Source organism: Neolamprologus brichardi, chromosome 8 (genome assembly GCF_056152115.1).
Source record: "Neolamprologus brichardi isolate AB-2024 chromosome 8, ASM5615211v1, whole genome shotgun sequence".
NCBI classification, from domain to species: Eukaryota; Metazoa; Chordata; class Actinopteri; order Cichliformes; family Cichlidae; genus Neolamprologus; species Neolamprologus brichardi.
In genome coordinates, this window is record NC_142111.1 from 1003820 (window position 1) to 1027960 (window position 24141).

General features: G+C 40.0%; 1 protein-coding gene across 5 annotated transcripts in view; it reads left to right on the plus strand.

Moving 5' to 3' along the window:
- Positions 1-24141, plus strand: part of tdrkh (tudor and KH domain containing) — a 31033-nt gene that overhangs the window by 3074 nt on the left and 3818 nt on the right. For 2 of the 5 annotated variants that reach the window (XM_006801657.2, XM_035912429.2), the window contains exons 1-9: positions 79-115; positions 2590-2750; positions 2858-2949; positions 8090-8291; positions 8939-9078; positions 9178-9493; positions 9579-9745; positions 11754-11929; positions 22849-22913. In XM_006801657.2, coding sequence (XP_006801720.1) covers positions 2621-2750; positions 2858-2949; positions 8090-8291; positions 8939-9078; positions 9178-9493; positions 9579-9745; positions 11754-11929; positions 22849-22913 — 1288 coding nt within the window. In that variant the 5' untranslated portion in view covers positions 79-115; positions 2590-2620. Of the gene's footprint in view, positions 1-78; positions 116-2589; positions 2751-2857; positions 2950-8089; positions 8292-8938; positions 9079-9177; positions 9494-9578; positions 9746-11753; positions 11930-22848; positions 22914-24141 lie in introns of those variants that run through there. The other 3 variants (XM_087845233.1, XM_006801656.3, XM_035912430.2) reach the window with 2 other exon arrangements.

Here is a 24141-nt window from a genome sequence, read left to right on the forward strand (position 1 = left end):
TGTTAATAGCTAATTTGCTGCTGCACATTAGAAAATTCAATTTTCGAAAATTAAATACTAAATATTGTTTCCGGTTTATTGAGAACTTCTTTCTAGGAGGTTAACAAATCGACAGGTAAGGTCGAGTGGGAAGGGAATGGAAACTCTTTCCAAAATGCTGTTGATTCTAAATCGTATTAGCGTCGAAAACATATAAAGGCTGTGATATCATGTATCTGAACATGCTAGTGGCGTTTAGTTTCCTTGTGTCAGTGCTGAACTTGTATGTAAAGCAGCAGCTAGCTTATCTTGTATGAGCAGGTCCGAGGAGACTGCATGCAGTATTCGAATCTAAATGTAATATTTGTTCTATATTATTGTCCTAAAGTGGTAAGCTGCTGCTAAACAGAACTATCAAATGCCCAAAATATATACACTCCTGAGCAAATGCATGCAGGGTGCAATTATCACGTTGTGTTATATTTATGCCGCATTCAATGGGTTTTTAAGTACGATTCTCATTAGAAGGCAGCTGGGTTGAAGCCTACACTCAATAGTGTGAGTCATGAAAGTGATTAGTCGTTCTTAAAATTTTTGTTTAACGAGATCAGACGGGGTCATTATTTGATTTTCCATGAATGCGCTGATCATAACTACATGCCTATGTAAAAAAGAGAGTGGAAGAAAACTGGGATAAAAACAGAAAGACAAAGAAAGGCTGGGCTTGAGATACTAACCTACAACCATTTCTACAAACTGCCCTCTCAAAGATCTCCTAAAGTTCTCAGTATCATAGTCAATTCTTGCCAACATTTTCTGTATGATCCAATTTCTTACATAGCTTCTGTCCAGTTTTTGAAATTTGGGGAGGATGTGTCTTTCCATACTCTTCGGGTTATTCTTGTGGCTGTAAAAGCACCTGCTTTTGTCACCACAAAGCAGTATTTGGATGCAGTGGGTAAGACCGACTGGTCTCAGAAAAAACATAACCTTGGTGATTTGGGTATTATCAAACTTAACCAGTCCACTACACGATCTAGATTTTTTTTTCCAAAAGGAATACACTTGTTTAAATTCCCAAATAACATGAATAAATGTTCCTTATCTGATTTACATTTCTAACAGAAATTGTTGCACATTACATCCAAACTTTAAGTGGGTAAAATAAAACCCATGCATTACTTTAGAAATGGCATGAATTTTCCATGGGCCTTTTTTAAAGGTATTTATTAGTATTGGAGAATACTCCAGACCAGTTCTTCTTGCTCATTGCACAGCCAAGGTCCTTTTGCCAAATCCTCAGAGTATTGAAGGTGTCCTTTTTCTATTTGTTTAACAGTTTATAAAGCACAGCTGCCTTATGTGCGACTTCATAAAGATCCAAAAAGTCACTCACTTGGTTCTTGTTCATGATAAATTGGCCTTTAAAAATATTTTCTCTCATTTGTAAGTATTGCCAGAAAGTCTCTCTTTTCAAAACGCTTTTTTCTTTCTTTTCTTTTCTTCTTTTCCATCCAAATAAATATTGCTCATTGTACATATTCCTTTTTCAAGCCATTGTTTCCGATACACACATCACATAAAGATGTATAGATCGTCTCAGATGGGAAAAAATCACATTTTATGTTTATGTATTTATATTTCTTCCTCTGTCTCAATGTCCATGTTTTCTTTCTACTGATCCTCGGTTTATTTTTATCTTACAGAAAGTCTTAAATTTTTTGGTCAAATTGATCAAGTACCTGTGAGGTTATTCCAACAGGCAACATCATTGAGACAGTTGATTTTTGGGAGCCACACCAATGTAATCATTTTTATCTTTTGAATGAGGTCCATATTTGAAAGTACAGTTTTGTCTAAATCTGAATTTAATAGAAACCCTCAGTACTGCATTGTGTATGTATATACATAGTGGTGTAAAAAGAAAAAAGTGTTTGACCCATTCCTGATTTCCTTCCTTCCTCCTTGTCACGCTTGACTGTTTCAGATCATCAAACAAATGTAAATATTAGACAAAGATAACGCAAGTAAACACAAAATGAAGTTGTTTTTCTGAAGGGAAATGTCTGGCCATCTGTTCATGACCTCAAGCTGAAGTGCACTTGGGTTCTGGAGCTGCACAATGATCCAAAACACCAGAAAGTTCACCTCTTAAAAAAACAAAGAATATTTGTAGTGGCCTGACCTGAATCTTTTGTTTAACTAATTCAAAGGTCCTGGGCTTTTGAATTTGAATTTGAGCAACAGCTGATACAGTATAAATTTTTTTCTGTTTAAATTTTCTTTTTGATGTTTTATTTATTGTTAATTGAAACAAAGATATCTTTATAAAAATAACTGATATTTAAATTCTCTTTGCTCTTAATCATTTTATTTATGAATGTTTACCTAGCTCAAAGTAGATGGGGCACAATGTGTGCTGATGACTCTTCTTGAGAGCCACAGCTTCTGTGTTGCAATAAGGGGTCATTCTCAGGAAGAAGCAATAAGGTGTCCAAATAAAAACTTTCTATAAACTGTAGCTGGCAACATGGATGGAAGAAGGAGTAGATCATTAATAAGGCTGATGGTACCGATGGATAGAGACTTGTGTCGTGTGTGTGTGTTTAGGTAAAGCATCCTGCAGGGTGCACAAGGTGTCATGGATGCAGTGAAGGAAGGTCATAAGACCAGCTTGAGCTCTGGGAAAATAGTGGCTCTGGCTGCAGGGCTCTCCGTTGGGGCCACTCTGGGCTACATCATCTATCGCCACATAAACGGCACCAAGAGCAGTAAGTATCTCTCATTGAACAGGTATCATTCCAAACCTAATTTGTGTATGATCATTAATACATTTTATTTTATTATGAGCTTATCTGTATATGATTGATATTAACAGATCAGGGTCCCAACACTGAGGTGTCCAAGATGACGCTTCCTATAGAGGTGTACAGGAACATGTACCGATGCCAAGCCACATTTTTAGACATGGTGAGTTGTTCAGACCTTTTCACTGTCTGCTTCTTTGTTGCTTGTTCCGTTTGGTTGAACGTTTATTGTAAATGAGTGGAAATAACTGGAATGCATTTATTTCGTGGCAACATGGTGGTTAGCACTGTTATCTCACAGCACGAAGGTCCTGAGTTCAAATCCACCAACTGGCTGGGGACTTTGTGTTTGTGTGGGTTCTCTCTTGGTACTCTGCAATAAGTCTGACTTCTTCTGTTTAACTGAAACCTGGCAACAACCTGATGACTTTTCTCAGCTAAATGAATCTACTCCTCCGGGGTTTGTTTACTTTTCTAAACCTTGCCGCTCAGGTCGTGGGGGTGGTCTCGCAATCATTTTTCACCAGCACTTGAAGGTCCTGCCAGTTAATGTTGATACCTTTAGCTCCCTAGAGTGTCTTGCATGTGAGCTGACTGGACCCATACCCACCATCATAGCTACTGTACACCCCCCCCCCCCCCCCCCCAAAAAAAAAAACCAAACAAACAAACAAACAAACAAAAACCTAACCCTGTCTTCGTCAGTGACTTTGCTAATCTGCTAACCCATCCTTCATCTCTCTCCCCAAATGTTATCTTGGTGGGAGATTTCAACATTCATATATAATAATATGAATATATAATAATAACCTTCTGCTCACCAAAGACTTTTCCTCCTGTCTCGAGGGCTTTGAATTTAAACAATTTATTTATTGACTTTTCCCACTCACTCCAAAGGGCACACCTTGGACTTGATTTGCTGTTCTGGTCTTACTCCCTCAAATCTTTCTGCTGCTGAAATTCCCATAACTGACCATTTCCTCCTTTCATTTAACCTCAGTCTCAGCTGCTCTTCTACCAAACCAAACCGTCTCATCTCGTTCCGCAACATCAAGAACATTGTATGGACATTCTCACTACCAGACTGGACAATATTCAGATTCCAGACTTCTATTCTGCTCCTGATGATTTGTTATTATATTATAAAAATTGTTTACTCAATGTCCTTGATTCTCTGGCTCCTGTAAAAACTCACTCTGTTCCCTTCACTCGCTCTGCTCCCTGGTTTTACCTATGAACTCCGAGCATTGAAGGCCAAAGCTTGCGCAGCTAGAGCATAGATACAGTGGCTTGCAAAAGTATTCAGTCCCCTTGAACTTTCCCAAATTTTGTCACATTACAGCCACAAACATGAATCAATTTTATTGGAATTCCACATGAAAGACCAACACAAAGTGGTGTACACGTGAGAAGTGGAACGAAAATCATACATGATTCCAAACATTTTTTACAAATAAATAACTGCAAAGTGGGGTGTGCGTAATTATTCAGCCCCCTGAGTCAATACTTTGTAGAACCACCTTTTGCTGCAGTTACAGCTGCCAGTCTTTTAGGGTCTGTCTCTACCAGCTTTGCACATCTAGAGACTGAAATCCTTGCCCATTCTTCTTTGCAAAGAAATCTGGTTTAACTGTTAATGCAGAAATCTACAAATGCCTGAACAGCAGTATAAAGACTCCATCAACAAGGCCAAACAAAGTTTCTACTCGGGTATTATCATTTCTTATGAGGGTAATGCAAGGATTTTGTTTTTGGTTCTCAACAAACTAATTCAACCCGCCCAACGCTTTACCACCGAACTTCTATTTGTAACTCCTTGATGCTGTTCTGGACTACAAATTTCAATAACATCCACCTCCTGGTTTATCTCAGATTCAGATTCAAGATTCAATATTCTTTATTTGTCACGTGCATGGTTATACAGGTGTAACACGCAGTGAAATGTGACCTGATATGCTTCTCGACTGTGCAAAGAAAAAAAGAGCGAGACAGACAGAACTTTATTATACAGTGAATGAGTATATACAAAGAGGACATTATGTGCAGCAAGTGGGTGAGTTATGTACATTATATAAATAGAAATAAAATAAAATAAAACAATCTGGAAATTTACAGCTTGTGTACATTGCATGGGAAGGGAAGTCTCCTGTGCTATAGTGAGGCCAGAAAGATCAGGATGATATGAGAATGTGGTAATGAGTCCTGTCTCAGTCACTTAAGGGTGATTGGGGGGCCTGATTCAACACACGAATGGCCTGAGGATAAAAACTCCTCTTGAGCCTCTCTGTTTTTGTTCAGATAGTGGAGAACCTTCTGCCTGATTTCAGAAGTGGGAACAGTTTGTTGCTGGGATGGGACGAGTCCTTCAAAATCTTGCTGCTGCTCTAGTTGCTCTAGTTCAGCATCTCCTGACGTAAATTTCCTGTAGGGAAGGGAGAGCAGTCCTGCAGCAGCGTTCTGCCATACGGATTACTTTCTGGAGAGTTTTTTTTTATCCTTGACACAGCTGTTTTCATACCAGCATGTGATGTTCTGTGTGAGGATGGTTTTCTTCAGGTCAGTGCAACTGGCTGGTAGTCATTCAGGCATGAGGGCTTGTTGTTCTTGGGGACAGGGATGATGGTAGATCTTTTGAAGCATGTGGGGACCACAAACTTAGCCAGGGACTCGTTGAAAATCGAAGTGAACACACTTGCTAGCTGGTCAGCACAGCACCGCAGCAGACGGCCGGTGATGCCGTCTGGCCCCGCCGCTTTCCTTGTGCTCACTCTCCTCAGCGCCGCTTGGACGTCGTGCTCTGCAATGCTGAGCGCCGGTCCCTCTCTGATGACATCACCGTCCTCTAATTTTCTAAAGCTCGATGAGGATAAAACTGAAATCCTCCTTATTGGAACCAAATCTAACCTTTTGAAGGCAAACCATTTCTCACTCACTATTGATAACTCCACAGTTTTCCCTTCTCCTCAGGTGAAGAGCCGTGGTGTCATCCTAGACAGTTCACTTTCCTATAATCTCACATCAATAATCTCACCTGTTCTGGCTACTTCCATCTAAGCAATATTAACAGATTACGTCATTCTCTTTCCACCCAGTCTACGTCCATTCTTGTCCACAGTCTTGTTACCTCCCGCATTGACTACTGCAACTCTCTCTTGCATGGTCTCCCCCAAAAATCCCTCCATAAGCTTCAACTGGTTCAGAACTCTGCTGCTTGCAGTATCACCAGAACCCCCTCCTACATCACCCTTGTTCTTCAGGAACTTCACTGGCTCCCAGTAGGGCTGCCACGACTAGTCACGATTACGTCGACTATCAAAATCGTCAACGACTGATTTAAAAGTCGACACGTCGTTTGAAGCTTTGTAAGATCCCAAAAGACACAGGAATAAGTAGTAGGATTTAAGAGTGTAATAACGGACTGAAACAGAAGATGGCAGCACTGCATGTACAAGGATGCCAGCTGCCGTTAAACCCCGAAGAAGAAGCTGTGTCCCAGAATTCATAGCGCAGCCCAGCTCAATTACCAACAATGGCAGCAGCTAGTTAGTTTTGATATTACTCTTATTATTCTTTCTGGGTCACAAAATAAACATTTTACATATTTTCAGGCGAGAATGTAGCTGTGTAAACCTCAAATATCTGCTCAGTTTATCAAGACACCACATATTTTCAAAAGCGCTCCCACGTTTTCGGAGACGTCTGTTAGCCACTAGCTCGATAGCTAGCCGGGGGCAAGGCTCACTAGAGCCGTGAGAACACCGGACTCCCGGCTAATTGTTTTCAAACCCACCGCCGTCTTTCGCTACTCAGGTTAAATATATATAAGTCACTTAGATAACTTAAAAATGTTATTGTTTGGCTTTTTTAGTATTTTATTTGTTCCTGAGTAAATCGGTTTGGCTGAGATTAAAGTTATAGTTTTTACACAGCTGAATAAACGTCAAGCAGACAGCTGATTATCAGAAGTGTGAGATGTTGGAGAATATACTCCGGTGTCCTGTTATATTTTAGATAGCAAGGAGTTTATTAAACTTCACTGAAACAATCTGCAAATTTCATTAAAATTTAATAAACTATCATCTTGTCTTTAAGTGTTTAAGGTATGTGCTAACTAAAAATAAAGCTGTAAGCTAATGATAGTTATATAAGAGCAGATGCAGCTGTACGTTTTACGTCCAATGGATGATGATCTGATTAGTCGACTAATCACAAAAATAATTGGTGACTAGTCGACTATCAAAATAATCGTTTGTGGCAGCCCTAGCTCCCAGTGAAATTCCAGATAATATACAACCCTCTTCTGCTCACCTTCAAGGCCATTCATAACCTCGCACCTCCTTACCTTTCTGACCTGTTAAGCACTACTTTTTCTGCCTGCTCACTTTGATCTTCTTCTATCCAGCTTTCTGTGCCTTCCTTCTGCCCCACCACCATGTGAAGCAGAGCTTTTAGCTGCTCTGCTCCCAGGCTGTAGAACTCTCTACTCCCTGATGTAAGAAACATTGGTTCTCTCCCCCAGTTTAAATCTCATTTCAAAACCCATCTGTTCAAGTCTGCATATTCACTGTGAACCCACTGTATGTTGTGCTTTTGTTTTATTGTTCTTCATTGTGTCATTGTTCTATTATGTGTTTTATCCTATTGTACAGTGTCCTTTGGTGTCTTGAAAGGCGCTTTATAAGTAAAATTTGTTATTATTATTATTATTATTAGTGGGGGTGGTTAATTGATGATTCTAAATTGCTAATAGGTGTGAATGTTTTTCTGTGAGAGACTGGCAACCTGTTCAGGGTGAACCCTGCCTCTCATCCTAAGGCAGCTGGGATAGGTTCCAGCCCCCCAGTGACCATGAATTGGGCATTTACTTTGTTAATGTAATTTTTATTTTCCTAAAATACTATTCAGTAAATATATATTCTTAGATTCATTTCTTAGTTACGTAATGTGTTAGAAAAAGTATTGAAGTGAGATGGATTGTTATTTTTTTCACTCAGTTGTATTTTAGCTGTATTCAGTTGCCTCCCAGCTCAAGTTTAGAGTTCAGTCTGATTGTTAGCACCATGAAGATATGATAACGTCTAAGTGTCCCTGTGTGTATGCAGCTGAATATATTTACACTGAGGAAATTCTCTCTTGAATTAATGCCTCACCCCTGCATACCTATATAAGATTTTTTCTATTTTTCAGTATGCCATTGTTACTTCTCAATTGCAATCTTGGAGTTCCAAGTTTTACAAGCAGGTCTTAAATTAGTTTCACAGATTGAGCTAGTCTTTCTTTCTCTTTGTATGCTAACTTTTCAGGTGACTGAGAAGTCTGGAGCTCAAGTGAGGGTCATGTCAGATTCAGGAGATCATGAATGTAAGACGACCGTATGTTTCCTGCTTCAGGGCTCTAAGGAGCAGGTCTTACTGGCCCGCTGTGTCCTGGAGAACCTGCTCACAGAATGTGAACTTGTCTCAGAGATTTTGGAGGTTCCACAGTCCTCTTTTGGACGTATAATAGGTAGACTGAATCTTTGATCATGTCAATTGTTTTGTTTTGTTTTTTCATTACCAGGCATCATTTTCAAAACTAAAAGCTCCAGTAAGTGACAAGCAGATCAGCTGGCCAGGAGGGAGGCCAGAGTATCTCTTTCATTATAGTTCATAAATAATGTTAGAAAGCTGTAAGTTCTGGCTGTGAAAATGAAGCCAAAGCAGAAGTTACTTTAACCTGCATTCTTTCTGTTGATTAGCATGGGGCAACTTCTTGGATTGCAAAAAAACAAACAACAACAAAAAAAACCCCGTTTGTGTAGAGTTTATGGGGAAAATGGTCCCTTGGCTTCTTTGCACTGTGAGCTTTGTAAACATAACCAGAAAGTCTTATACTAAATTTGTGTGAAAAGTGAATTTCTCTGTATGTATTATTGTAGGGTCTACCTTACAATATAAAGTGCCTTGAGGTTACTGTTGTTGTGATTGAATTTACCATTAATAATATTTCTGTTTATCTGAGTTATCTTTATGTATGAGGTTTTAATGGCTAACATTCGAACCCCGTGATAAGTATTCACTTAGCCTTATGTCAGTTTAAGAAAAAAGTCCCCATTTTATCTCACCCCTATTTGCAATAATTGTTAGGAGAACATGATTATCTGTGTATTGCAGGCCGTGGTGGAGAGAGTTTGAAACAGATCACCCGAACTACAGGAGCCAAAGTGGCGTGTTCCAAAGAGCCGGCACACGGTGTACGAGCAAAGGGCATGGTGACGATTACAGGGACCAGGCAGGAGGTGAAAAAGGCACAGGTAACGCACAGTGCCTTGATTTGGATCTCCTGTGTGTACCACATCCTTTAATTTTAGTTGAGGGGACATCTAACTCCTGCTTTTGAAACCTGTTCAAAGGATATGATTCTAGAAAAAGTCACCGAGGACGTGATGGTGAGGACAACAATCTCACAGTCATCAGCCCGGCGCCAGAAACGTGGCCATATTGTCGTGAGTCAGAAGTCAAACGGCACAGAGACTGAACCTCTATTGTACTTGAACAACAACAGTCCCTTCTCCCACATAGAGGAGAATGCGCTTGTCTTTGCCAACGGGACCACAGGAGAACCAGAAACATTTTTTGACCAGGTGGGAGAGTCAAAAATCAAAACAGCCAGCAAGAAGGAGGGCAGTACAACTACTAAGACCTTCTCTGAAGTGTCCAAGTTTGAAAGTGAGTTCAGATTTCAGTCACCCCAGAGCAGCCATGTAATGTGTCTTTAAGTGTAGTAATTTCATATTTTCTCTGTGTGTTCCAGTTGCAAGCCCAGACTTGAGCTTCCAGCCTGACGAACACCTTGAGGTGTATGTTTCTGCATCAGAGAACCCAAACCACTTCTGGATTCAGATCCTGGGGGTTCGATCCATTCAGCTGGACAAACTAACAGAGGAGATGAACCACTTCTACAACAATGGAAACTCTACGGTAAGGACATATCTTGCTCTCCTTGTGTCTCTCTTGTTCCACAAGAGTCCCTATGACAAAGCCAGAATGAGAGTTGAGAGTTCCGATATACTTCCATACACTTGAAACTGCAAAGATCCAAGTATTTTCCCTTTTTTAAATTGATACTATAGGTCAGGGGTCGGCAACCTGCAGCTCTTTTGTCCTTATACTGCGGCTCCGGGTGGTTTGGGAAAATAAATTAGAAGTATTTAGCTGAAGTGTATTTTATTTGTGTTTAGTTCTTTTTTTAACTTGTAGTTCTAAATTGGAAGATTATTGTGATATTGAAATATAAAAATAAAATTATATTTTATTATTTTTTCATCGCTTAAAATAAGCGTCACACTTGCGGAAGCCGGTATACCCGCCGAAACGGCGTGCATTTATCGAGACTTTCGACCCCAGGTAGGCCAGTTGTGGATCTTCGGATCCACATTATGTCAGCAGCTGTTCTCCACCGTGAACTATGTTACAAACAAACGCCGCTCACGCCTCACAGATGACAGCTCACAGTCCTGCGTAAAGATCAAAGTGACTTCGTACATTCCCGATTTGCAGACGCTGTGCGCAGAGGTTCAGGAGCAGAAGTCTTATTGTAAACATATCACGACAGACCCGACGATGTTTGCATGAACGCGCTTTTCAGCATCTCTTTATTGACCACTTTTCACACACGGTTGCTGTACGCATACAGCCGGCTGTAGCTTTTCAGCTCACAGCCCGACAACACAACAGCATAGATAGCACAGACTTTAAGGCGGCGAGGCGTAATTGCGGGTGCCGCTCAGGTGCGTCCGACTCCCCTGCAGCGGCGCTGCAGGCCACGCCCTGCCACACACATTAACCAGGTAAAATACATATTTAGGCAGAATTTTGCAAATATCTATTTTTTTAGCAGCATAGTGCTTTTTTTTCCAGTTGTTTTTTAAAAGTCAGGTCAAGGCTCCAAAAGCCCAAAGGCGATATAAGGGTGGCTCACAACAGTTTTTGTTTGCTGGATCATTTTAGTTCAGCGTCTTTCCTTTTGTTATATTTCTTTAAGAGTTCAAAATGTGTTAATTACATAAATAAAATGTAATTTTCTCTGTAGCACTTCATGGATTCAAGCAACACACCTTAGTTGCTCTGTGGATTCTTTTAAAAAGCAGTTAAAAACTATTCTGTTCAAACAAGCCTTTTGTTGATCTACGTATTTTATATTCTTTACATTATTTACATTTGATCTTTTACATTGTGTGTAATGTCTATTGATTGTACTATTTATTTTAATATTTGTGTACAGCGCTTTGTGACTGCCTGTCTGTGAAAAGCGCTTAATAAATAAACTTCACTTACTTAAGTTGTTCACACAAAGCATAAAGGTAAAAAAAACCAATATATATATACAGTGTTATCTTCATTTTAGATTTCAAAAAGTATTTGCGGCTCCCAGTGTTTTCTTTTGCGTGGAAACCGGGTCCAAGTGCCTCTTTGGGTGTTAAAGGTTGCAGACCCCTGCTATAGGTGAATCTACAAAAATCTTGGATGGGTTAGAATCTGTTACCATCACTGATTTCTCAGCGATAACTCGGGAATGCAGTGATATAGGATTTTGAAATTGATGCCGTCGGTGTGCCTACCAGGAGGCTGACAGGTAATACTGACGGTTGCCAGTATTTTTTTTTCTTTACCCTGGTAGAGCTGACTTTTTTAAGAGTCTTGATTATGTGCTGCAGATCTTACAACAGTTCAGAAATCTGGGTAACTTGTAGTAATGGCATTTAAAATGTGATTTAAAGAATGCTTAAAGCCAGGATCTGATGATAAGAAGCAGGCCTGCAACTATTCATCGAGTAGATTTAGAAACATATCTGAGATCCTGCGTGTGAATAAAAAGTATGTTAACAATAAGCTCACACAGCCCATAGGGGCACCTCTATCCCTGCAGCACCTTTTGCAACCCAGTGTCTGATTTGTGTTTGAACTCATCTGCTTTTCTGATCTGTAGGATCAGCGAGTGGACACCATTGTTGTAGGGGACATTGTGGCTGCTCCATACAGAGACCATGGCACATGGAACAGGGCAAGGGTGCTGGGAGTCCTAGGCTCTGGACTGGTGGACCTTTATTACGTTGACTTTGGGGACAATGGGGAACTCCCAAGGAGCAGCCTCCGCAGGATGAGGTAAGTGAATTCAGGATAAAAGAGGAAGACGTGACTGTACTAATATACAGTAGTATTTGGTTGCTGAGGAGAGGGAAAAGCTGTGGGAGTGAGTGATGGTGGTGAAGACAGCTAGCGATATCCATAGCAAGTTTTTAGATTTTAAAAATACATAACCTTTAGCGTGTTTGGACTCCAAACACATTACTGTTTGGTGTAATGTGTTTGGAGTATAGTCTGGTTTCTTTGGTTTCTGTCTTTTACTGAGTGTCTTCTTTCCTTAAGTAAACGTGAAAAAGAAACCTTTGGTTCCTTCAAATGCGAGATTCCTTTAATAAACAATGGAAAATTATAAATTTAACATAGAATGAAACTAACTTTGTCAAAATCCTGAAACTTGCCCATTGTTCAACTATAAATACAACTATGTCAAGTTTATACAATGCACTACTCTGTGCAAAAAAGACAGTACTCTATATATAAAGGAAAAGTGGGAGAGTGAAGCTGGAATTAGCATTTTGGAAAAAGATTGGGAAGAAATATGTTGCTCACAGTGGTCCTCCACTAATTCATTAGAATTTAGAGAACATTGCTGGAAAAATATCATAAGATACTTTAAGATTCCAGTCCAGGGTAAATTTAGCAATACGAATTCAGAGTGTTGGAGGCAGTGTGGTTCAGTGGAGGCAAACCATTATCACGTGTTTTGGGACTGTCCCAGGCTGTACCTGTACTGGAGTGGGATTCATAAAACACTGAGGTACAGATACCGTTTGTCTTTGTAAATTTATACGTGGGTCATGTCATAATTCTAGAACGGAGGACGGATATAAAGCTGCTGCAGGCTCTTCTAGCTGCTGGCAAAAAATCTATTACAAGAAGGTGGATGAACCGAGTCCCACCAACATTAGATGATTGGTATGAAACTATTCTTGAAATTTTTAGAATGGAAAAATTGATGTACTCTCTTAGAATCCAGAAAGACAAGTTTTACCAAATTTGGGATAAGTGGATCAAATTTATATCCCCCAACCAAGCAGGCTTTGTGTGACTTCTCCAGAGTATTTTATTTATTTATTTATTTATTTTTCTGCACACATATTGTTTCTCTATGTTACTTTATTTTTTCTTAACCCTTTAAAACCGGTCAAAGCAGGCACACTCCGTTTGGCGTAACTATTTTTAAATCCCTGTAGAACTGCAACCATGTAAGCTAGCGCAATAATCTTTTTTGGATATGAAACTGGAGGAGTTGTACTTACATCTTATGCCATCAGCTTGCCCTAGGTCACCGTTTCCTTCCACATGTAGCTTTGCAAAAACTGCATAAAAAGCACTTGCAGCAACAAAAACATAATATTCCAGAAACACGCTTTGACGATCTGATCAGCTGTTCATAACACTTCCTACCTTGGAATAGACGTCAGTGCAAACTATCGCATGTCTGCCATTACCTGGCCGAAACCGGAAGTGACGTCATTTTGTCATTGGTGTTTTTAAAAGTCATGTTTGACTTTATGCTTTTCTGTATAGTTTCTGGGATGCTTAGAACTTAAATTGCACTGCTGAAAATAGTTTATTTTGATTCACATGCTGTTTTTTTGCAAATTTGCATTCTAATATTTATTTTCGTTTTTCCTGCAGTATATAAAAATTGGTGTGTCTCAAAAATAAAACTATGAAGACACTCAAAATAAATTTCCTGTTGTTGGAAACTATTTTGTGCAACTTTTTTGTATTTACAGTTTTGAGGGATAAACCTCTTAAATTTCTCTAACTAGAAATATATGTAAAAAACAAAACAAAAACGATTTTCAATTTTTCAATTTTCAACTTTTTTTGCACTTTTTTTTTCAAATCTCTTTATTTGGTTTTCCAGTTTTCCTTTTCCATAAAGATGACAACGATTCAAATATAACTGATTACATATATACGGTAAAAGTTGAACAGAATAAAATACAACACAAAAGAAAGTTGGACAGAGGATGTTATTTATCGGACTACCAATGAGGCTCAGTGATCGTTTATATCTATGCTGTATTGATCTATAAAAGGCTGCCAGGTTGAATAGAATTCTTCCAACTTCCCCCTTAGTAGGAGTTTAATTCTTTCCAGCTGCAAATGTCTCATTATATCTTGTATTAACGCTGATTTGGTAGGAAGCACTTTTTGCTTCCAGTTTAGTAAAATTAAACTGTGTGCTAGCAGTGTCACAAAACGTATTACATTATTTTGGGTGGCTGACAAATCTACAACAACTGGCTTCACTCCAAATAAAGCACAGATTGGGTCTGGCTTCAGTGTTTGTTTTAGAATCTTAGACAAGGTTTGAAAGACATTATTCCAATATGTTGTTATACAGGGACAATTCCAAAACATATGCGCCAGTGAAGCATCTTTCGCAGGACAAGTTTACATTGGGGAACATTTTTGACAGTTTCAACTTTGATAAATGGAGTCTATGTAGCACTTTAAACTGTAAGAGTCCATGATGAATACAAACAGAGGAAGAGTGTACATTTTCTTGGGCTTTTGTCCATTAACTATCTGTGATTCTCATACCAAGGTCATTCTGCCAGGCCTCTTTCAGATGATCAAGCATGGTAGTTCCATCCAGTTGTGACCATGCATTGTGAATTTTTGTTATTAGTCCTTTTTTGAGTGGATCGAACTAGAATAAGTTATCTACGATAGAGTCTGGGGGTTTATCTGGAAAGGATGGAAAATTACCCCTTACAGAGCTTCTGATCTGTAAGTATTTGAAGAAGTCATTACTGTGCAAGTTAAATTTTTCTTGCAATTGCTGGAATGTGGGAAAACCCTTACTGATGAATAAATCCTTTATTGAGTGCAGCCCCTTAAGGTTACATTGGAGAAATGAGATGTTTGAAAGTGATGGTGTGAATGTTGCGTTATTCATGAGTGGAGATAGTATGGAGGCTTCATTCCACCCGTAATGTTTCCTTATCTGAGTCCAGATTTTAATTGTATGAGAGATTACAGGATTCTTAAGGTCGTGTCTAGGGATAGGGAGAGCTGAATAGATCATAGCTTCTAATGAGGAGGGATAACAACTTTCACTTTCCATCGTTGTCCAGCCGGCCCCCGAGTGCTCAACCAAAACGACATGGAACGAACATTACCTTACCAATAATAAAGACGGAAGCATGGCAACCCCATCCCTCCCTGACATGTCGGTCTCTGCAGATAGCTCTTCTTGATTCTTGGGTTCTTTCTGTTCCATATGAAATAGGATATTAAGGAGACTAATTTATTAAAAAAGGCTTTATTAATCACAATAGGGATACACTGAAATAAAAATAAGAATTTGGCTATTTGACTATTCATTCTAACAATGTTTATTCTTCCTGCTAGTGAAATCGGTAGATTAATCCATTTATCTATGTTATTTTTGGTTTCATCGTATAATTTAGAAAGATTATGTTTAAATAAGCCACAATAATCCTGAGTGATATTTATTCCAAGATATTGGAACTGATTAGAAACTCTAAAAGGTAAGGTGTTGAAGCTACTTGGGTTTCCTATTGCTTTAGAGTTGACTGGAAACCACACACTTTTGGATAAATTTAATTTGTACCATGACACTTCTCCAAAGTTTTGCAAAATCTCCATGATGACTGGGACTGATTTTGCAGGGTTAGAGATATACAGTAGTAAATTATCTGCATATAGCGAAACTTTGTTCTGCTTTTTCCCTTCTAATCCCCGTATATTCATCTGTTGAACACAGTAGAAGAGCTAAGGGTTCAATAGCAAAAAGCAGAGGTGATCGAAATAGTCAGAGTGGACATTGTTTGTTTGTACGACACTTTTGGTTGGACGTATAGTAGTTTAACCACAGAAATAAATTTAGGGCCTAATCCGAAGCTTGGCAGGGTCAAGAAGAGATAATCCCACTCAACCCTGTCAAAGGCCTTCTCCGCATGAAAGTAAAATTTCAGGGTTTGGATTACGCTTGTCTTACATATAGATAATGTTTAGTAGTCTTCTAATATTAAAAAACAACTGCCTTTCTTTAATAAATCCTGTTTCGTCTTGAGACGTAATTGTTGGCAGAACTATTTCCAGGCGTGTTTCTAAAATCTTTGCAAGTATCTTATTATCTACATTAATTAAACTGATTGGTCTATATGAAGCCGGGTCTAAAGGGTCTTTTTCTTTTTTATAGATCAAAGAGATGCTTGCCTGATAGAGAGTTGGCAGTAAGGCTTTTTTGTCCAGCGCCTCATTATATACTTCTAGCAACAGGGGTAAAATATGGTCTTTAAAGGCCTTGTAAAATTCTGAAGTATAGCCGTCTGGTCCAGGAGCCTTAGAGTTTTGCAAATTATTTATTGCTTGCTGTATTTCTTGTATAGTTATGGGTTTTTCGAGTTGTTCTACTTTTTCCGAGTTGATTGTAGGTACATTAAACTTGTTAAAGAAGATCTCAAAAAGTGTGGGGTTCTTTTTTGATTCTGAGGTGTATAAGTCTGCGTAGAAACTTTTGAATGTGCTATTTATCTCCTTTGGGTCCCTCATTATTTGTCCCGTACTGGTACGAATTTCTGTAATCATTCTTGTTGCTACTTGTTTCTTGATTTGTTGTGCTAGAACTTTACCCATTCTTTCCCCCTGTTCATAATATTTAGATTTTGTCTTGTTTAGAAGCTTGACTGTTCTTGCAGTATACATCAATTCTACATCTGCTTGCAGGGACAGTTACTTCTTCTGCAAGACTGTTGAGGGCAGCACCGTGTGTTGTCTGTCTACTTCCTGTAGTTTGTCTTTTATACGACTTTCTTCTTCTATTTGTTGTTTATTTATCAGACTCTTCCATGAAATCAACTGCCCCCGAATATACACTTTTAGCGCTTCCCACAAGGTGGACCTTGTGATATCTGGTGTTATTAATTGACAGATAAAAATAAATTTGATTCTTAATTTCGTCTTTCTCCTGTTTATTTGATAATTATCAAATCTCCATATCTTTGTTGTATGATTGTACCCGAGGGCTAATTGCAAGAAAAGGGGGCTGTGATCCGATAACCTTATTGTGTTGTATTCACAGTGTTTTACTGATGGTAGAAATTTAGAATCGATTAAAAAGAAGTCTATCCTGGTATATGTCTGGTGGACTGGAGAATAAAACGAATATTGTCGCACATTAGGATTTTGAGCTCTCCATGGGTCAGTTATTCCATAATTTTCCATAAATTCCTGGATGGCTTTTGCCGATTTAGATGTTTTGGCTGGTCTACTTGATGATCTATCAAGGTCTGTATTCAACACCAAGTTAAAATCACCTCCTATGATTAATTGGTGACTATCGATATCCGGTAGCTTTGATATTATCGACCATATAAATTGCTCATTGTCCACATTTGGAGCGTAAATGTTTACTAGTGTAACTAAATGACCATAAAGTTTGCCAGTTACAATAATATATCTACCTTGAGCGTCTGGTAATATTTTTGCTGCAGTAAATGGTACTGTTTTTTGGATTAGTATAGCTGTGACTCTGCTTCCTGCATTAAACGAGTGAAATATTTGTTCTATCCATTTGCAACGTAATCTGTTGTGGTCTTGTACTTTTAGATGCGTTTCTTGCAAAAATATTATATCCGCATTTACTTTTTTTTAACCTCCTGAGACCTGAACTCTTCCATGGCATGCATTTTTAATTTCTCTTTGATATTTGGGCATATTGGTACCTTATGAATGTAAAAACAAAGAATTGCCAGATTTTCTTTTTACCTGATTTGTGTTTCTGACAAAAATGAGATCCACATATGAGGATATTCATTTTAAATTTTTGATAGAACAGTGGCAGTAGAACGTCCTCGTAAGTGGATATCAAGCCTTTGTAGAGAAAAATTTGTGTTTTTAGGTCTAGACAACCCAAAATGTGATGTCCACATATGTGGACGCCAGGTCCTAGGAGGTTAAGTGAGCTAAAATGTTTTCTCGTTTCACTGGTCCTCTGAGTCCCCTACAGTTCCATGTTACAAATTTGACAAGATTTTGTGGCGTTCCTTCAGTAGAGGTGCCAATAGTTACTAGCTGTTAGTGATTGGTTAATGGATCTTACTCTGACCTTTCTAGATGTGATCCTCTGAAATTCACAACTTTCTTGAACTAAACTTAAGAACATCCCCTTGAACTCAAACTTGAACCCCTTCTTTATTTGCAGCGAAACTGAGCTGCAAATGGAAAAGAAAAGAAACAATTTTGTCCAGCTTTTTATGGGCTGTAGACATCAGACTTACCACTAAACTCCTTAAGATTGTCTATTATTATATACTATTCCCTCCTGGGTCATGTTCTTTGTAGAGATGGTACCAACTATCCCCCCTTGTCGGTAGATGTGGCTGGGCTCTGGATGTGGATACTGACGAACTTCTCTGCTTCACGTGGATCTGTGAATGAGTGCTTGGTGTTGTTCACTGTTATAATCAGCTTCGCGGGATAGTAGTACTGTACAGGATGCCAGCATTCCGCAGTTTCCCTTTCACGGGGTTAAATGTCGCACGAAGTTTGCTGACCTCGGGGTTCATGTCAGGGAAGATGTGTACAGGTGATCCTTTGTAGAAGAGGCAGCCTTTTTCCCTGGACAGTTGCAGAATCTATCCCTTGCCCTTATCATGGCTCTTGGGCGCTCTCCTGTCCGTGGTTTCGGGGCGAGGGTCCTGTGGGCTCGGTCTGTTATAGTAAATGAATCACCGTTTTCTTTCGCGAGCACTTCTGAGAAAAACTCTGCCATGAAACGGTTGGGGTTTCCCCCCTCTGCGTCCTCATCAATGCCCACCACATGCAGATTTTTTCTGTGGCTTCTGTTTTCTAAATCCAGGCGTTTGTCCTGTAGTTTGTTGTAATCTTTCTTTAGGGTCTTATGATCTTTTTCTAAGGCTGTTAATCTGTCTGTAGCGTCGCAGAGGGCCCGTTCCATTTCATTCTGGATACTTGCTGTTTCTTCTTGATGCATTTTCAATCATCCAGGAAAGTAAATCTCCAAAAAGTTGATTCTGTTCATCTGGACGTAGCGTTTTGTGGGAGAAACGTTTCGTCACTCATCCAAGTGACTTCTTCAGTCTCAGCTGACTGCAGGTTTCCCCAATCTTATAAACAGTACATTTGCTTAATGACTGAAACCAGCCCACTGAAGGAACAATGGGCTGGGAGGTCAGTTCCTTAATATTAATTATGCAAATTCTCATAACCATTGATCTACAACCACTGACTAAAACCCGCTGATCAAAGACCACTGATCAATGGCCAGGACAGCCGCTGCCCAAGCGAAAACCTGTAGTGATCCCATATGTGTCAGGAGTATCGGAGCAGTTGAGACGCATTTTTTCTAAACACTGGGTCTCTGTGGCTTTTAAACCCCAAAACACGCTGCGCCAAAAACTGGTCCACCCCAAGGATGGGGTCCCCCGACACAGACAGAGTAACATAGTGTATGTTGTTAAGTGCCAGGATTTATACATCGGGGAAACCAAACAACCTCTGACGAAGCGGATGGCACAACACAGAAGCCCTCGTCAGGCCAGGACTCTGCAGTCTATTTACACCTACAGGCCAGTGGACACTCTTTCAATGATGAGGATGTACACATCTTGGACAGGGAGGAACGCTCCTTGACTCCGCGGTCATTTGAGCGCGGAGTCAAGGAGGCCATTTATGTGAAAAGGGAAAGACCATCTCTGAATCGAGGTGGGGGGCTAAGGGTACATCTTTCGCCATCTTACAATGCTGTGATTGCAGCCATGGTTTTCAGCTGAATTTTGGGAGATGTTGTAACGTTGTTCTCTACAGGAGAGGGAGATGGAGGAGGCTGCACATCAATGGCAAATCCAATAAGTAAATCCAATAAGATCCAAATCTCAGAGACAATGACACTGGATGAAAGAGGACAAGATGGTTATGTCTTGGTGTATATATTTTACATGTAGGGCAAAAGGTTTGGGCATTAAAGAAAGAAAAAGACATTTTGTTGGGTCTGTGTTTCCACAAGCCCCGCTAGTTTAGAGACTTATTCCTCATGAAGAACGGAAAAACAAGACAGAACATCTTCAACCGGCCTTTTACTCGCTAACAAGGGAAGCTTTGGTCAGAACCAGCTCTTGGAGCTCACGCTCCTCACCTGTCTCTAGCCCAAATCCTTCAAAGAGTAGCTGTCCTCGTAGCCTTTTTATTGACATGACAGTTACAATACACATCACAGCAAAAGAACACCCACTGTAAAACCCCCCTTACAAAGACAAGGCACTGTCATGGGGTGCGTTTGTGTGACCTCCTGCTGACCAAAAGGGTCATAAAAGCAGGAAGCTTACAACACAACAAACAGATCTGTCAGATAGGATGTATCTACAATAAAACCTCCTCCAGCACAGAGTGGCTGGAGAGGTGGTCAGGATCAAATAATAATAATGATAATAATGGATTGGATTTATATCGGGGCGATCGTGGCTCAAGAGAGTTCGCCTTGTAATCGGAAGGTTGCCGGTTCGAGCCCCGGCTTGGACAGTCTTGGTCGTTGTGTCCTTGGGCAAGACACTTCACCCGTTGCCTACTGGTGGTGGTCAGAGGGCCCGGTGGCGCCAGTGTCCGGCAGCCTCGCCTCTGTCAGTGCGCCCCAGGGCAGCTGTAGCTACAATGTAGCTGCCATCACCAGTGTGTGAATGGGTGTGTGAATGGGTGGATGACTGGATATGTAAAGTGCTTTGGGGTCCTTAGGAACTAGTAAAGCACTATATAAATACAGGCCATTTACCATTTTTACCATTTATATAGCGCTTTTCAAGGCACCCAAAGCGCTTTACAATGCCACTATTCATTCACTCTCACATTCACACACTGGTGGAGGCAGCTACAGTTGTAGCCACAGCTGCCCTGGGGCAGACTGACAGAAGCGAGGCTGCCATATCGCGCCATCGGCCCCTCTGGCCAACACCAGTAGGCGGTAGGGTAAAGTGTCTTGCCCAAGAACACAACGACCAGGACAGAGAGCCCGGGGATCGAACCTTCCGGTTACAGATGCGCTTCCCAACCCCCTGAGCCACGGTCGCCCAGAGGAATGGCTTTGATCCTACTGCTTGAACTAAGACTTTACAAATTTAAGAAACACAATGACAACATTCAACAAGTAGACTTAACACATTTCTTTCACATTATTCTCCAGCCTCTTTTTTTTTTTTTTAGAGCACGTCATGTGATCATATAGCAGTGGGAAAAGTCCCTGAAAAATCTAATTCTTGAAATTATGCAATAGTCTACTACATCTATTCCACATAAACCAACAATAAGGTGTCTTGTCATTGTACAAATTACCATTCTGCAAAGATGAGTGGGCCAAAACTCCTCCAAAGCGCTGTAAAACACTCATTGCCAGTTATCGCAAACACTTTATTGCAGTTGTTGCTGCTAAGGGTGGCGATCCTTGGTAATCAGGTGGTAATCGGGCCTGGGTGAAGCCACAGAAGCTTTCTGAAGATATGACATACCACAGCTAATTTATTTTATAACTGGGCAAGTGATCACTTTGTCCACACAGGGCCATGTAGGCTTGGATCCCCCTCCCCCTTTTTCACCTTAATAATAAATACCTTCATTTAGAAACTGTATTTTGTGTTTACTTGTGTTGTCTTTGACTAATATTAAAATTTGTTTGATTATCTGAAACATTAAAATGTGACAAACATACAAATAGATAGGAAATCAGGAAGAGGCAAACACTTTTTCACACCATTGTAGTTGTTAAGACTTTTGGAGTCTAGACCAGGTTTTTTTAAGAATGGGGATGTTAGAGACTGTCTTGAGGGATACGGGGACAGCAGCAGTGTAAAATGATGTATGACAGTTATAATTGGAGACGGGGTAGGAATGGAGTCTTTGACCAAGGCAGTTGGAAGAGGGTCCAGTGAACACGCAGAAGTTTTGGACATCATGATGAGTTTGGTGATGTTTTCCACTTAAGATAGCTGAAAGAATGATAACCTATACATGGAGATTTTGATGTTTCCCTAAACATCTTGAAGAATTCAGTTGTAGGATATGTTTGCTTTGTTGGAGAAGTCCAGGAATGCTGTGCACTGTGTCGTGGAAGCACGATGAGAAGTGGTTTCTGCAGGCTTGATTTTGTTAAGAGTGGAGCAGCCACAGGATAAATTATCATTGTAGTGATGTAGCAGGTCAGCAGTGAGAAAGGAGCTGAGGATAATATGAATGGATAATAAACCAATGAGGGGATTAACACTTGAGATTCCAAAAGGACATGACAGCTGTAGGTGGGATTTTGATAATGTCAAACAATACAAGCTTGTGATCTGAGATGGGAAACACCACCGCATTAAAATTAGAGGGTGTAACTCCAGAACAGCAGACTAAATGCAGGATGGGAGTCTTAAATTATTATGATTATTATGAATTTTACAATTATCAAACTATTTTGTTTTCACTTGCAAGTAAAAACAAAATAAATTGATTAGTAGTTTTAGCGTGATCAAGGGATTTAGTACAAGAATGCAAAAATAATACTGCTTTACTGACAAATGTGATGATTATAATGATAACAGTAACACGTTACTTTGAAATTGGTTACAATCAGCAATGCTTTTATTGAAGTGTTACAAAGAAACAAGATAACCTTGCACAAGAGCAGTTTTGTTGTTTGTGACCATCATATCAGCATGAGACAAATGTTTCTGGCTGTCTTCAGAGGAGGCTGGTGAGTTACTGATTTTGAAGAGCACACAATTTTAAATTCTGCATTTCTATGTTAGCTCATGCAGTGAGTGTTGCTTTGTACACTTCTTCATCGAACTTTTGAAGAACTTGATGTGACATACTGCTACTGCACACTGTATAATGTTGGATGTAATATGGATAAAAAAAGGACACGACTTATTAACAGCTTTTGCATATGCTGCAATTTTCAGGAGCGACTTCCTCAGTTTACCATTTCAAGCTATTGAGTGCAGCTTAGCAGGAGTGAAGCCAAAAGGTAAAGCTCTCATCTTAACAATGACTGTCTTTCTCTCTCTCTCACTTGTTCATTTACTCACTGTCTCTTACCCTTTCACTCCCTGTTCCTCTCTCTTACACACTCTTGCTCCTCTCTCTTAATCTGGGCATACACTGTGTGATTTTTTTTCAGTTGCATTAATCAGCTTCTGCTCAAACTGCACGATTGACTCGCAGGGGTTAGAAGTTTGTTGGTCACGATGCAGGGTCACACTATATGACCCGATGCTTTGATGCGACCTGAGTGCTCAGACTGTCCATGACATGAAGGTTATAATAGAAAATCTGTCGCTCGCTCTCACTCTCTGTCTTTCAGTCACACAGACACGCACACCACCACCATCAACTTTGCTAAATTGCTAATGAAAAACGTTGATCAGGCAGCTGTGATTGAGCAGCAATGTCCATCCAATTATTTTCACGGATGTTGTGGTCGTGATAATTTTGTGAGGCCACATCGAAAAGGCTCGGATGAGCCAAAGTTCTACAAGTTGTTCCTCCATCGCTTGTGTCCAGATCTCACGCTGCACTGCCGTGCTGCTCCGTCTTTTCACTTTCATTTCTGTGTTTGCGCATGCGCAGTGTGAGAGGCTGCGGTGACACCCTCACGACGGCCGACAGGATTTCAAACAGGTTTGATTTTCTCACGGCCAAGCGATTGATGATCGGGAGCTGCTCCTGAGATGTTAATCGCTTCTCGTTACCCCACGTATACTACACGACACACGATGAAGGCGAAACTTGGACCAATCACCAAAACGGTCGCACGACTGAAAAATCGGCTCAAAATGAGCCAAAAATCGCACAGTGTATGCCCAGCATTACATACACACTCTTTCCCAAACGCACACACACACATATATACTTATACACACTTTGTCACACACTTGCTGGTACATGAGGACATAAGGGCACTTTTATGGCCGCTGCTTACCTCCTGTCACGCTGTGTCGTGCAATAAAATTCATATCACATCCACTGGCATTACCATTTTGGCCATTTCTTTCGTCTGATCGTGTATTGTATATCACAACACATGATGTGTTGTGATATAGCCAAAAAATATTTTTTATTTTAACCATTTTTTAACCATCAGTTCCACACAGAGGTTTTTCACAAATGACAATATTCTCACAGTCTTTCTGTGGTGAACACTAACCCTTTAACAAAAAAAAGTAAGCAAGAGTCAATTGAAGTTAAAAAGGTGT